General features: G+C 37.7%; 1 protein-coding gene across 8 annotated transcripts in view; it reads right to left on the bottom strand.

Annotated features, from left to right (window-relative positions):
• Positions 1-16440, bottom strand: part of KLHL32 (kelch like family member 32) — a 94079-nt gene that overhangs the window by 49098 nt on the left and 28541 nt on the right. For 6 of the 8 annotated variants that reach the window (XM_031045450.2, XM_005145096.4, XM_031045448.2 and 3 more), the window contains one exon: positions 11934-12032. The exons of the other annotated variants lie outside the window; for them this stretch is intronic. In XM_031045450.2, the coding sequence (XP_030901310.1) occupies positions 11934-12032 (99 nt within the window). The remainder of the gene's footprint in view (positions 1-11933; positions 12033-16440) is intronic. 8 annotated transcript variants of the gene reach the window in all.

The following is a 16440-nucleotide window of genomic DNA, read 5'->3' as shown; positions in this document are numbered from 1 at the left end:
ATGAGCTGTGCTGATTAGTAGGTTTACTACATAATAATCAGAACTGATTTCAGGAGGTAAAAGATAAAAATACATAATAGTAGTTGACATAGGGAAAGAAAAGTAAAAGAATGTAAAGAATTCTGGAAACACCACCAAATTAAAAAAAAAATCCACTATATATGAAAATCAAGGGGGATTTGCTTCTGTACTAAATATTGTTAGGGATTCACTTATCACTCTCAGTCAGAAATTATTATAAACATAACCCTCAAACCCAGAAAACCTAGAAAGAGCAAAGCCCAAATGTAAAAAGAGGACATTGGCTCAATGTCCAGTTCAACATTTCTCACATTGGATCTTCAGTGGTGCCAAACAAGTCATATGTCTTCCCAAAACTAACACACGTGAATGTTCACACTGCTGAAGATGCCAAGTATCAAGAAAGCATGAGCATGGTGTAGAATACACATGCAAGTTAAGACTCACAACAGTATCTAGGTAGTCAAATACTTTAAAGTATTTAGTTATAGCAAACACTCAGTATCAGTCTCTGGGTGTCCTTGACATCGCCACTGTATACAAATACTTCCTGCATACTTCAGTGGTCTATGAAGATGGTAATGCTGCAAGTATAAGTAAAAATATTGTAAGGCAGGCAAAACCAAAATATAAGCACACAAACACTTATTTCATGCCTGGTGTGTGACGCTGGGCTTGTGCCCCTAGCTTTTTCCATGTCTACACTACTCGATTTTAAGACAGTGGGAATTCCTATTGCACTGTATTTTGGGGGCTAAACATACCTGAGGTTACTACAGTACTTTCCCCATGAAAAACAGGTGAGCTTAGATGCTATGGAAATTCCAGGCTTTTTGCATATATAATTAGAACACATGTGGCTTATAGTAAACAAGGAGAAAACACTGAAATTGAATTTAGAGTAAACCTCCTTTGAGTGGGTTTGGCAACTTTCACAACGAAGATGGTATTGCAGAGCAAGTCCAGACAAAGTATTACTACCCCTCTAATCAAGAGGGACATGACAGTTCCTACAAGTGTTACTGTAGAGAAAAATCCATGCATTAACAGCTCAGTTCCCACTGAACCACAAATAAAAGTTGTGGTTTCAGTCATCCAGGATCCAATGCCACCTTATGCAGCTAAACATACACTGTGGCAGACATCAAATTCTGTAAGCCACTGTTGAAACAGATGAGAAATCTAGCAGCAACTTCCTCCAAATTAATAAACAGCTGTTTAGAATAGATTACACAGGAAAACAAGAGAATAAAGTTGCAAATATTACTGAGTTTGGAATAACACACTTGCAGGACATTACTGATGGTTAATAAAGTTGTTGATACCACTAATCTTTAGGCTTGTACCTTTTCATTTTCAGAATTAGTGACATGAATGAGGCCAATTTATAACTTTGAAAAACTCTGATTACATATTGGCTGAAGATTCAGTAAGACAGCATATATATATTTATATTCATTTGGGGCTCAAAGCCTATTCAATACACTGGACAGAAATGAGGATTTTGTTTTTAATAGAATTAATCTTCATCACAATTCTAAAGCAAGATACTGGCTCCCTGTCACAGTCTACTCTGATGCAGTTGTGCAAATAAAACACTGATGATGGAATGTGCAAAAATGCTGTTTTCACTTACTGCTGCTAAGAGATGTACTGGAAAACACGAACAGCTTTATGTAGAACTTGCTTCCTTCTTTGTGCTCCCCTACAAACCGAAATGGGTCTCTATGAAGTACTGAAATAGTACTTAACAGTAGTTACAACTAGATGTATATTTGAGGTACTTCCACTTCTTATACTATTTATATATATTTGGGGCTTTCATTACAAATCTTCACACTCAACTTGTACGTTGTGCTACTTAAGGTGGTTGTGAGCAGTTCAGGTAAGTGAATCAAATAGCAATGATTACTGAAAAACATAACATATATCAGGGTGGGTGGGGAAACAAATACATAAATTATCAAATTCAGACTTTTTGCCTTTAACAGAAGACAGTCTATGGAAAAGTCTAAATTGCAAACACTGCCAAATTGGGGGTATATGAACTTTGATCCCTAACTGAGTTCTGAAAAGACATTCTCATCTATTAAATTGACTGTAAAATTAAAATAAAATTTACTGAGTCTTTTTAATAGCTTTTAAAGATGAAGCAGAGAAAGTCATTCACTATTTTCCTCAGTTTAATATTTCAAGTGCTGAGTTGCCTCTCAAATTCCATCAAATAATACATTTTCTCATTCATTTTCTTAAGAAAGATTCTCCTCCTGCTTAACATTTCCAACCTGAAATTGATTATCATGAAAATAATATGTTTAAAAATACAAAGTGTAGAGGAGGTAACTTCACAATTATAAGGAAATTAAAAAAAAAAAAAAGTTTATTTTGGCTATGCCAACAAGATGGACAATTAACTCCCTACCACAGTAATACTTGTGAGATAAAATCAGATTGTAACTCACTTCAGGCCCAGTGTTCTCTTCAGGTTCACAGGTTACAAATGATTTATAGTCACTGTGTGGTACTTAACATTCTGGCTTTTCCCACACTGGTAAATACTTTATAGCCGAAGCATTTACATGTTTCAGAAATACCTTTGCTAAAATGGCTTAACACAACTAGAAATGCTTTAGATCAAAGCAAAATTAAATAAAATGTCCCTCTGCTTCTTTACAGGACGTAAAAAAATAAAAATGCTCTGTATTATCTGGTGCCTGTGTTCCTGTTCTTTCACATTAGAGCTGTAAGTCTCCTCTTTCAGGTCACGTCTTCCACATAAAAGTGCTAAACTAATGCCGCTTAATGACAAATTAATGTCCATGAATAAAAAATACACCTCTAATAGCATAGAGTAATTTGCCATTACAATATCATCATTGGACATGCCCCTGGTTTAATACGATGTATTTAATTCATAACTTAATGAGTGATATATAAAAAGAGAGAGATGAACCCTGCAATTACATTTATGTGAGTCTGTCACCTTATTTGTAAAACCTTAGAGTCATTTACATTCAAATTAGAACAAATGAGTGATTTCACAAAGTGCAGTGATAAATGACCATTGCAGCACAAGACAGAACTGTATTTCCTGTGAAAACATTAACAGTTTCCTATTATTTGTTAAAAATTACAATGCATATTGCCCAGTGTTGTGTGAATAATGACTTTTTTACTGATTAGGTCAGAAGACTAATACGGAGTAAAAATAAATAATTTTTCTTTTCATTTTTTCTGATTTTCCCTTGAATTTATCTGCTCAAACTGTTATGGACTCACAGTGCCACCTGCTGCCCACTCCTGGGGAGGAATTGCTCAACTGCCTGGTTTCAAGTCCTGTTCAGCCTTCAGCCTTTTGGGTTTCATCTTTTGCAATCAAACAAATTTTCCTGCCAGACTGCTAACAGGGCATGTCGCTGAGGACATCAGCGGTTAAGAAGGGCTGCTCTACCCAATTATAAATATTGCCATTTCTGGGGTTCATGCTTCTAAACTACCTCAATTAGTAAGGGGAATTAAAAGCCAAAGACATTGGGGGGGCAGGAGGGACAGAGGAACATAAAACATTAGTATTGATCAGATGGTAATAAAACCAAAGAAGAATTTTGTGCACTAAGCATTCCGGGATTCATCAGCCTCTGTTTACAACTTTATAAAAATACTAGAAAGATTCAAGGCAGTAATCTTTCAAGGGCTCAGGGACAGAAAAGGTCAGGTAAGGAAGGCCATATTGGCTTGAAAGAGAACATTAGAATGGCAGGGAGGGAAACAGGGAAGCAATTCCGCTTCTTTGTTCCTATTTAGAAACACACACCACAAGCTGCTCTCCCTTCCTGACAGAAACTGCAAAGAGAAGGAGATGCAGCAGTATCTACCTCTTCCCAGCTTCTGACCCCTTCTGTGATTCATGCAGAAGAGCAGCAGTGTGTATCCATACAAACAGATAGGCAGCTTGGAAGCTTTAATCTTGCCAGCAACAGTAAACTTCAATACTCCAGTATCATTCTTCACACATCCATCAGCAGTTCTAATTTGGTTTTATCAATTATTACTTCATTGCAAAAAGCAGAACACACACACAAAATCAGCAAGTTCCCCACGATAGCTGCACCACTTTCTTCAAGAGTTAACACTGCAGGAGCAGAATATCCACTACCACATTACAGCTAAATAGCAGCAAGTGGGTTACAACAAGAATGGGATTCAAGGTGATGGGGTTTATAATTTTTATGCTCCTCATTGGAACCAACTGAAAAAAAGGAGAAAACCCCCATCATTTTTTTTTTCCTAAGTGACACTCTAAGTTGAAATCCTCAGTACTCCATTAACATTCTATACATATAATAATATTATATATATATATATATATATATATATATAACATTATATAACAATAACATTTTATATATATATATAAACCTGTATCTCTGTAATTTAACATATCTGTATGTCAAAGAGAGGAAATAAATTCCTGAAGTTATTTCTGAGCTTCATACAAAAACTTTTCTAATGTCTGTCAATGGCTCAATGACTCGACAGCTGACAAAACATGCTCCTTCAAAAATCAGCAGGCTAGCACGGCAACAACTGACTGGCTGCATAGAACTGAAAACCAGGAAAATGCAAGATGACATTATTTCTGTCTACTTTGTATTCTTAGTATGGGAAGGTCCCTCTTTCTGCCATGGGACAAAGTTGGTAGACTCAAGTTTGATAGTGGTGGCTTTATAAAACACCTCTCTAACTCTGGAGGAGTGGAGGGCTGGAGAGTGTGCATGTGTGTACTTCGATTAGAAACTCAGTATTAGTTAAAAAAGGAAAGCCTTGGTTGCTACATGACCTTTAGGGGTTTTTTCCAGCAGTTTAATTTGCTCTATATTAAAAACCCAGGAGCTAAAATTCCCACTGAGCCGGGGCTTCTAGCAATGCAAAGGTGATGCTCTCAATCTCAGGTGTAAGAATTAATTCATCTCTGAAAGAGTGCATCTTAGTGAAAGTCGGGACTGTGTTGTTGGCACTGTCCAAATGGAGAAGTCGCATTTAAAAAAAAATAAAGAGCTTTGAAACCCTCTAAACCATGCACACTCCTTTTAAATCCACAGGCAGGTTCATTTGTAGCTTTTTCCTTTTAAAATCAGTTAACGTATTTCAATCTATAAACACATTCAAATAGTTTAAAATCAGCAGAAGAAAAGATCTGGATCATTAGGTGTTCATGCACCATAAAAATTCTTGGTTTATAAGCCTAAATTGACCATTACAGTAGAAGGTTAAAAATCAAATGCCCCTACCCAAGACAATTTTCCTGCTTCACTTATTACCAAGAATTATTCCAGGAGGTTTTATTTTATCATCTGAGAGTTAATTAATTTTTGCATTCCAAGGCTGATCCTGCTGTCTGCTGTATACAAGAATCCAGAGCATACAGCACAGAAGTGGCTCCAAGGAAATTCCAATTGACTGCTGCTATAGAGTGCTGGATTTTTTTCAAGCTCATTTTAATCACTCACCTAAAAATATCCTGTTCATCTTAAATTAGCCCTCTTTAAAGACACTACAACTGACATCAGCAGCAAGAGGCAGCTATACCTGTGGCTGAGTTCTATCTACTCTAAAAGGTAATACAGTACATTTATGATTTAGCAGGGAGTTCAATGCAGTTAAAATTAACAGGAAAATTGGCATCAAACTTTCAGTTTCCCCTGACACAAAAACATTTATGATCCCCAGAGCAATTTTTAACAATCAGGGTAACTTTAATGGCAATCAGGGTTGCTGCTTATGTCTACTATACTTGCTGCTCCTAGCTACTGTGAGAATAGGAAATGAATTCCAGCACTGTGTACGAGGGCAGTCAGCTAACACCCCTTGTAATAAGGCTGCATTTAAAATATGCAACTGTCCAAACAATTAATATATATGATATCCCGGACTCTGTCCAACATGTGAATTTAATTTGTTTTTCACAAATTGTGCCTGACCTATCAGCAGGAATTTATAGGGGTAAATGCTAACAATTCTGCAATGCCTTGCCTCTCAGAAACAAGTGCATTGCTTTGGGCAGTTGTGCAGCTTTAAACCCCTCACTCACACCTGTCACCCTATTAACTTGAATGTAACTCAGGTTGTATATAGAACTCCATTGAAAGCAATAATACTGGATTTCAGAAAACATGGAAAAATTACTTAGCTTTAAGATTTCAAATATATACAGTCTTAGTCCCAGATCCCTGATTGCCAGTGAAAATCAGCCTTTGGTTTTAAAATCTGATTACTAAAGCTACATTCACACAATATTATGTTGATCACTAGAAGGTAATTCCATTGAAAACACATATTCTCAATAGTGTTCCCTCCTTATTAAGACTCTGACTGTTGAAACAATTTGCAGTTTGTGTCTCTCTTTGGTACTGAATACACAAACAGCTGAAGAAATAGACAAAACTTCTTACATCTACTGCCAGTTATATAACTCAGACATATTCATGAAACAAAGATTTATATGTTCTGAATGAATTGTTTAACACATTTCTTCTCTTGCATAAGAATAAAGTTGTCATGTACCCTTCAGAAAATCTTATACAGGATTTAAAGTGCAAAATAGGTCATCAACAACCAACAACAATCAACAACCAAACTACCTCAATTTAAGCCCATTCTTGGATCTCTATCACATTCAACACCTTCAACTAGCTTTCTCCTGCCCTTTCAATGTCCAAATAGTAGGACAGTTAAGTCCACTGGAACTCTCAAGGCTAAAACTTCATTCAAAAAGGAAACAAGACATTCCGATAACCTGTTCCAATTATACTTCAAAATCTACCTGTTGGCTACAGTTGTCTGCATTAGCCTCCTTTGAAAAACCTCAGCCAAAACTGACAGTCTTAGCTGGAAGGGGAACTAAGAAAAAAAGAGTTTTAGAGAACTGGATCTGCACTCTGCAAGTAAACGCTGTGCGCAATCACAGACCACAGACCTTAGTGCAATCCAAGACACAAAACTCAAGTCTTCAGCTTAACTTTTCCACACCTATGTAGCAGCAATACAGCTATGAACAATCACACTGTCTTACTGTTTGTTTATGTTGAGACAGATGTATGACAATTCAAGCCTTATTTCAATGTTTAAAGTACCTGAGAGTTATGCAGATGACATGATCGGAGAGTGTCATGAATATGTATGCATCTCAAACAAAATACATCAGCATGCTTCAAAAAAAAGTTCCTCTCTACAAATGAAGCTAAAAACAAGCCCCCCCCCCCCCAAAAACAGTAAAGGCTGGGGAGTAATCATAATTCAAGATATGACACTGTTGAAGCAAGTGAGGAAGTCTGCAAAACACAAAGCTAAAATTTAGACCTAGAGTAACGAATGTTTGGCATTTATCTTGTCGGCAAGTAAAGAAAATATGATCTACAATTGTTTTAAAATAAAACCCAGTAAATTTTCAAGCCAAAATGAGAAGGAGTTTTCCAGTGAGAAAATGTAATCAACATTAGATGCTACAGAACATTTGATAATGTGAAATTTATAGATGATAAAATGCATTTAATAACTAGCAGTGTTGTCAGAAACCTCCATTGCATCCTGCTATAATAAACATCTTAGAAATCAATATTACTCAATTAGGGTGAGAAGAATGTTCCTTCTCTTTTTTTTCTGTCTTTACTTTGATCAGAAACTCTTCATAAAAATAAAAATAGTGATGCAAACTATTTGTTACTGACATTTTACTGAGGGCTCTAAGCTGGTTGGTCCATAAGTAAGAGAACCTGTCTTACAGCCAAAACAACTTGTTCATTCTGAGACAACTAGGATGAAAGTCCTTAAAGATCAGTGAATATGAAAGGCAGCATTGGCTGGACAAGAATGTGCCCCAGTGCACTGCAAGTCACCTTCAACAATTAAACACTTCAACCACCATCTTCAATGGATTAGATCAGTGCAATCTACTTTGAAACCTCACAGACTACAAATATGTTTTTGAATTGATATGCTGTCATGGTTTGAGCATGTTTTGAGGGTGTTTTTGTTCAAGGTTTTTTCCAGCCAGGTGGAGGAGGGGAGTCCGGGAGGAAGGAGAGACAGGACACCTGACCCAGGCTAGCCAATGAGGTATTCCATACCATAGCACGTGATGCCCAGGATGGATACTGGGAAAGAGAGAGCTGGAGGTGTAGAGCTCGAGAGGAAAATGGAGGGAGGGAGCACGCGGTGCTCAGCCAGGCAGGGTGGAGTGAGTTATGGGTCGGTGGCTGGTGGGGTGTTGTATTCTCTTCACTTGTTGTTTGCTGTATCATTATTATTTGTAGTAGTAAATGGCAGTAGGGGTTTTGTGTTATGCCTTAGCAATTAAACCATTTTTATCTCAATCCATGGGGACTACATTCTTTGGATTCTCCTTCCTAACTCTCCGGGAGTTGGGGGACAAGGTGCCTGTAGTGCACATGAGAAATTTGCTAGGGAAGACAGTCTGGGTTACTCCTGTTTCAGGCCAAGGCAAACCCACTCGTGGGATTGCTTTTGCTCAAGGACCCAGATATACTTGGTGGGTAATGCAGGAAGATGGGGAAGTCCGATATATACCTCAAGGGGATTTGATTTTAGGGGAAAACAGCCAATGAACTTAATTATACGTTGTTGCTTGCTGTGTAATATTTTTTATAGTCCATCAACTAGATGCCTTCAGGTCACCAACTTTATATTTTGGGAGGTATATAATAGAAATGCTTGGGAATTTCACATCTTTTTTCTCCTTCTTGGGTGGTCAACCTGTGAAGGAGACATGCTGCTATCCTCCCAGTGCTCTCTCCAGATGGTCTACAACATCATTTGAGGGTTTTGAAGTTTTTGAATGGCCTTTTAATACTGTTGAGACTTGTATGCGTGCTACTATGGTGATCCCCATCGCAATCAGCATACAAGTCTCAAACCACGACATATGCATATGAGCCGTATCAACTACATTTGCAGCAAAAGAAAAAGTCTTATTGAAATCCATAGAATAATTACAGGCCCCAAATAAAAGTAGCAAGAAGCGGTGAAACTGTCTTGAGCTCCAAAAACCTGAGAAGCTGGAACATCTAGTGAAAGAGCTGGAACAAGCTCTAACAATAGGAACAGCACTATTATACAGGAAAAGCCTAGTCCTAAACAATCCTAACATATTTAAAATTCTATGTTGTCATTATGCAATAATAATAAGCAACAGCTAGATTCCACATACTGTATTTCCTGAATTTATGCTAAACTAAGTTCATGATACCTGAACAACTCAAAACAGCAAGGAAGAAATTAACTAGTATAGTAAATGTAGAACTCTGCAGCACTCAGATTTCATCAGAAAGAAGAGAAAGGGCAAACATTATTCCCTTACCACCATCCTTATCATAGCATGTGGGCTGACAAGATACTCCAGTTACCAACTGCAGGAAGCATAAGTGACTTCAAGGGAAGCCTTCTTTACCTACTTTGATATTATTTCTAGATAGTACTAAAATAAAGCTATAAATACTTTTTTAATTAACCAATAGTATGTAGAAAATTAACAGATATTTCATATAATTAAGTTGAACCCTGAAAGATATCACCGTCTTTATGTACGGTACCTTATTGACCTCTGCTATAAAAAAAATTACACAACTATTCAGGGTTGAATCGCATGGACTGCAACTTTGCAGAACAAGACATTAATTCTTACTGTGATCTATTTCAACTGCAAATCTGCCTGCAGATATGCCTTGTTGTGATGAATCTGGTATTAAAAATACTGCAAAAAGAGTAAAATGCAGTCTAGAGACTGACAGGATGTAAGTTACAGTCATCCCACAGATGTCCATCCAGATCTGATACCTTACAAAAAGGCCATGACTCAAAAATCCTCTACAAAACTACCACTGCTCTGTATCCCAAGAAATACTCTCCTCCTTATTCCCTACCTCCATCACTGTAAATCTGGACACGGGGTCCCACTTCCTCTTCATTCTTATACCAGCGTAGCTCCAGCTACCCTATCTTGACAGGCTACTTGGAGTACAAAAGAGCTCTTGCACGTTATTTGGGTAATCATGTTGACTGTCACTTCCAGAGAAATTTTACTGTCTGGTTGGCAGCAATGTTTGCTCACCCTGTTTTTGTTGGGGTTTATTGTTTAGTAGGTTTTGTTTGGCTTTTTGGGGGAGAAGGGAGGGCGTGGTTTTGTGGTTGACTTTTTGTTTTGATTTGATTGTGGGTTTGGGGGGCTTTGTTTTCAGAGTTAGTTGATTTGGTTTTGTTTAGTTCGTTGGTTTTGTTTTAAGTTAATTAGTAGTCTGCTCCTAAATACTCAACTATGGCTTGCACATCATGGGCAAGATCTAAAGCACTACTAATTTTACAGTTGTCTCTATTTCCACTGCAGTGATTTCAGGATTAGAAGTATTAAGGTGGTGCTAAAGGAAAATCTGCAAATACCAGAGGTTACTCAGCATAGACCATGGCAAAAGATAGCACAACAACTTAAGGTGGGCACATACCTGGTCCTTTCTTAGAACCCCCTCATGTCCCTGCCTCACCAGCACTACAATACTCAGATTCTTCCCTACTCTTTAACACTTCCCCTAGCTTCTTTGCTATAATGATCTCTTTGGTTTAATTTCTGACAAAGACATTGCATGTAAGCAGCAGAGACATGCTCACACTGACTATTCAGGGGGGCATTAAATATACTGTATGACTATCAATGTTAGGCTTGCATCTTCTTTCTCTCCTCTTCCCACACCTGCCTGACAACTGGTAGGCCAAACGGTTTCATGGCTTTTTTGGTATCTCGTATCTCTCAAACCAACCATTACATTCCATGTCTATTTTCTCAGAAAAATTAAATCCCTTCATGCATTATTGAAAACAAACTGAAACCAACTGCCAGCTCCTTTAACTGTTTAATCAATTTATAATGCACATATTAATACCACCATACTGAACACACATTTTGAAGGCTTCCCTCAGGCTGACACTCAAAGAACAGATTCTTTCTCCCTAAGACACAGAGCCTTCAAGTACATCCTGGAGCTCTTAACATGAGATCCTGCATGCCTAGGGTACTCAGTAGCTCAGTGTGCTGCCAAGCACACTCAGACTGTTCAAAGGCAGTTACGTTGTTGGAAGGCAAGTGCATACAGAGAGGATTGTGTTGACATGCACTTCCATGCCCAACTGTTGCACAGATACAGCCAAATGTATCTTATTTCAGAAATGATACTGAAAAATTACAATGGAAAGGAAACAGTTCTGTAGAATTGCTATTGCCTTTTTTATAGAAAAGGCTTTTCATAGACACACCTCAAAGCTATGCTGTTGCTACCATCATGAGCCATCTCATATACAAGCCAAGTACAAAAAATTAGTTTGCTGGAGCCAGATTTTGTGCTTCATAATGACAGCCCTAATGTTGATAATATTATCAGAATTATGGGGGGAAGGGGGGAGGCGTTAAGCACAAGGTGCCATTGTAATAAGGCCTACCCCTTCTGTGACAGGTAGTGCCCTGGAACATGCATCAATATTCTATTGTGAACATGTATTTATCTGAATGCTTCACAATACACATGACTGCAGTAGGGAAACATTTAATATTTGGTAAACTGAGGCAGAAGAAAGTAAATTCTCTGGTAAAGGAGGGAATTAAACTCCCATGTGCACGATCAGTGGACCATCCTTTTTTTCAGAACTCAAATGGACAAAATGGATGGGAAGAGAAAGCATCTACCACAAACTGATCATCGAATTACATTCAAAATTCATGTCTCCTGAAATGCATTTACTGCCATTTAGGTTACACCAGGTATGGTAGTAATACTCTCCCTACCAAGATTAAACTTGAAACATATGTTTACCAAACAGAAATGGCTGATAATAAGGCAGAGAAGCCTCACCTGAATGAGATAGTGAGAGCACAAACTGAGAAGCTCCAGCAGCTGCAAATGACTCCCAGCTGCTAGGACATCCTGTATAACTCCTGGTTCCAAGAGGATCTGTAAAGAAGAAAATGGAAGGTTTGCCATGTAGAATCCAGAGTACGTGTAGAAAATACTAGCAGGCCTTTGTTATTTCAGACATTCAAGTTAACATAAAAGAACAGAAAGAACACAATTAAGCATATGGAGAAATCTTTGCAGGATGGGTATGGAGCTCCCATCCTGCAAAGTTCACCTGAATTAACCAAAGGATTTTTAAGCAGATGCTCCTGTGAAAGTCCATAAACCACATTAAGTGGTACATTTTTTTAAAAGTAAATGCTTGTTATTTATTTATAAAGCAGAATTTTCAAAGTAACACAACGTCCTTTTGTTATCCATATACCTGGATGCTTCCATATATACTGATGAATCAGGTCAACAGAATTGACTCAGAAGCCTCCACTATTAATATTATTCATGCTTATAAAAGTATATATAGACTAGGAACACCCTCCCCTTCTGCATGGTGCCACTTCATGATTTTCCTAACCACTGCGTTCATTTTACAGAGCAAGGTTGTGATAGCACAGAGTGAGCATACTGCTGGGGAAGTGAGGGAAAGGGCTGAGAAACCAAGACCGATTATTCTGGCACTTGCTCGCATGAAACTCCCACTCATTTCAATTAAAATCATGCACAGGCAGCAGCCAGGATAATTGGGCTTCAGCGCCTGGTCTGCTGTCTCAAGGTCAGCTTGTTAGAGTACCCCTTTCAGGACACAAACATCAACTTTTTATCAGCAATCACATTACAAACTATCCAAACTAATGTTATATTTAAATACAAGTGGTTCAACACCCAAAAATCAGAAATGCATTAGAAAAATTAATTTTTCAAAGACACTCAGTTTATTCAGTTTTATCCTTGTTGTCCTTTGCCTGGCAACACTGGTTTCACACCACATGAGGTCAGTCTCTCACTGCTCCACAGGGAAGTTAAGCTTTTTTTTTTTTTAACTGCTTTCTCTTTTGCCCACACAATTTGGTTTAATCTCATGTATCATTTATATGTCTCAAATGCAGTGCAACAGGGAGGATGGCAAACAAAAGGGAAGACACTGCATCGTTAGCAGTTAGACTGTTTTTGAGAGAAAATAAAAAATCCAGACAAGTATTCAATTCCTCAAGCAAAACCACAAAAGTACCTTTAACATAATTGATATATTAGAAAGAAGCAAGAAAAGATTGATTCTTTTTTATATCAAGAACTCATTTACATTGAGTCCTGTTAGTGTATGACATGCTTAAAGCTTGTGCAAATCATTATATATAGTCATACTAGGTTTTAAGTGAACATATATGCAATTTACATACTGTATAAAAGTTCTTTATCTAGTCAGAAAGACATGTAAGGATCTTAATGTAACTGAGAACCAGGGCCAGCACAATCTGAGTTTTTGGCTGCTGCTAATGAGGCTGCTATGCATGATGAGTGGCAGTTCAAATGGAAAGCTAGAGAGGATTTCAATTACAAAAATATCTCCAAGAGGTATATTGAAAAAAAGAACAGCACTGTCAAACATTTTCAAGTGAGAATTCAAGGTCAGACTGATGAAACAAGCTGCTTTAGACCTTGCAGTGTTGGTTATTCAGATATCATTTACACTAAGGAAGTTGTCATCCGATGTCATATTACTTACTAACTGCTGGCCACCAGCTTAGCATTGTCAAAGACGAAACATAAAAAGAACCAGAACCCTAAGCAGATTACTACCTTGAAGGCACAGACAAACTATATTTAACTGTGATAATAATGTATTTTATAGATACACCAATCCATTTACAAATAATACCAGTAATATTATGAGATGAGAGGTAGGACAAGAGACAAGGAGGGTGACTGGTTACTAACTAGAGGTGTATTTGATTTGCACAAAGTAAGCAAAAGAAGTTCATTTCAAGGTGACAGACATTTCTTAGATGTTTTTCCACTTCTTACACCTTTCCTATGCCCATGCAATATTTTTTTCTGCTGAGATAACATACTCACCTTTGTCTTTCCCAAGATAATTGAGAAAAGTCTACTTTGTCTCTTCCTAAGACTTTCCCTTAAATGGAACTGAGTATTTATTCAATACACATTTATGTTTATGAATTAGCTCACCATCAGCAAATGGCATGCTGGGGAAACCCCCAAGAAAAAGAAAAGTAAGTAAAGATGCAAGAAAATACTGCAAGCTTCTTTTCTATCGAAACTGGGATAATTAACAATTATGCAACAGCTCTTATTTCCTATACATTAATCAATGACTTGATTTTTATTACTTACCAGCATAGCTGTTCATATGCTACAAAGGCCAACCAGCTAAATTTTAAGAGTAAATGCACATAAACACCATCATATTCACACAAGTACACACAGTGACTGACTCTCCTGTGTGTCTAACCCTCAAAGAGATAGCTCTGAGGTCCTCAGTGTGATACTTGCAGAAAATTAAGAAGAGGGAAAGCAAGATGTACTTTGGATTCACACTTTAAAAATTCATCACAAATTATTAATGTGTAAACTAGAGAGAGAAGCTTAATAATTTTCCCTACTCCATCCTTAACACAAAGGTTACAAGGCATAATTATAAGGGCAGAAAAAATAATATGGAACCATCAACAGCTTCAGACAAATTTTGCAATCCTCACCAGTGAAGGATGTGCTTTGTATGACACATGCACTCTTCAGACCAGTTTCTCTGCTAGATTTATGTTAAAACTAATTAGTGGGAATTCAGGTATTGCACCTGGCTGCATCTTACAATCAGTCCTCTATTCAACCCTTATTTCTGAGCGTTAATTTTCATTATGCTCTCAGCTTTTCTCTGACCCATGAATGCTACCCAAACTAGCACCTCCCTGAATGCAAAGGGCAGGTCTTGCAGTTAGTCTGAATAACTTACTTTCCTAAGCCACCAGGTCTGATAAGCTGTTTGTTTCCAAACTGATTTCCTTTGTCAAGCTCTTTTTATCCTCCCTCACAATAACTGTGTTTTCAAACAGGAATCCTGTTCTTGAAGGCAGCCATTCTACACCCCATCCTCCCAAAACCCGTTCAGATAGCGTGCGCTAAATTCAGTTCACTCCCTCTTGTGGTCAAATCCATAGACTCAGAGATAGAAAGGATGCAAAAATGTGTTTCTTTGCAACAGAATGCTGAGTTCACAAGAGCCAGCAAGTCAGATTAAACAATTTCTTAACCACAATTCTTAAACATATGATTTAAATCTATCTGGAAATGCATCATTTGTGCTTCTTTGATAGACTGAGGAAAGCTGCATGATAAATGCAAGAACTAGAAACTTTTGTAAATTAAACCTGAGTTTCTGAATCACAATTCTGAGGCAAAAATAGGAATTGCATAATCTGCCCCATGGTCAAAGGTCACATATACACACGGCCCTGATAACTCTATCCTGTACATCTACCCTATGGTCAGCAGTTTTAAAACTGGAACCCATTTCTCCTTCCCCTGAGATTTCCCTCCTCCTTTCCCAACTCTCCCTGCATCCCCTCTAACCCAATACATCTTTGGGGTCTGGATGAGCATGGAAAAGATTAACTGGGATCACACATCTTGCCTCTCAAATCAGTTTTCTTTTGGAGACTTCCTGGAAACACAGAGAAACTAGCAGCTATGACCTCTTGGGCTAGGAACAGTATTTGAGCCACTATCCTTCCTCAAGAACAACTACTCATGCCTCACCTTCACACTGCCCAGACTGAGAATATCATCTCTTTTAATGCCTCTCACTCTCCTACAACCAACAAACCAGTACAGGCCAACAGAAAAATTGTAAGGTCATTGCAAAGAGGGCAGTAATGGACAAAAGAGAGTGAAACTCCTATGACTGTCCCTCCCAACAAAGAAACTTGTAGCATGAGGGGGAAGGTAAAGCACAGATTAACTATCACCTCTATGAAGTGTCTCAAGTTTTCTATCTAGAAAAAAAACAATTAGATTTTTTAATCTATTCCCTGTATATTGCAGGGCATTATATTTCATCCAGACACTTTTAAAGACACTAAGCTAAAGCTACTTTAGGCCCAAGGAGCATAAACTGTGTGCCCAAAGATGGAGTGATGGAGAAAGTATTTTTATCACCTTCATTACAGCTATTCATTTAAACACCTCTATTTCCTTCTCAGCTGTTTGTGGGGGCACAGAATAAGTGAGATGGTGGCACAATTCATATTAAAAGTAAACTTCCATTATGCTATGACAGTAAGGAAACATGTAATGTCATGTCAGAAAGTTCTAGAAAGTAATCCCTATGGAATTTAGCGCAGAAAGAAGAAAAAAAATAAATAAAATAAAATAATTCTAAAACTCCTGCCAGTCTGATGCAGAAGAAAATTCCTTCCTGACTCCACTTGCAGTGATCATCATTTCCAATGAGACGGGAATCTAAGAAAAGTACCACTTGTTTTTCCCTGCT

The sequence above is a fragment of the Melopsittacus undulatus genome, chromosome 3, assembly GCF_012275295.1.
Source record: "Melopsittacus undulatus isolate bMelUnd1 chromosome 3, bMelUnd1.mat.Z, whole genome shotgun sequence".
NCBI lineage: Eukaryota > Metazoa > Chordata > Aves > Psittaciformes > Psittaculidae > Melopsittacus > Melopsittacus undulatus.
Note: the sequence above shows the minus strand (reverse complement) of the source record. Positions and strands in the feature narration are given on the sequence as shown.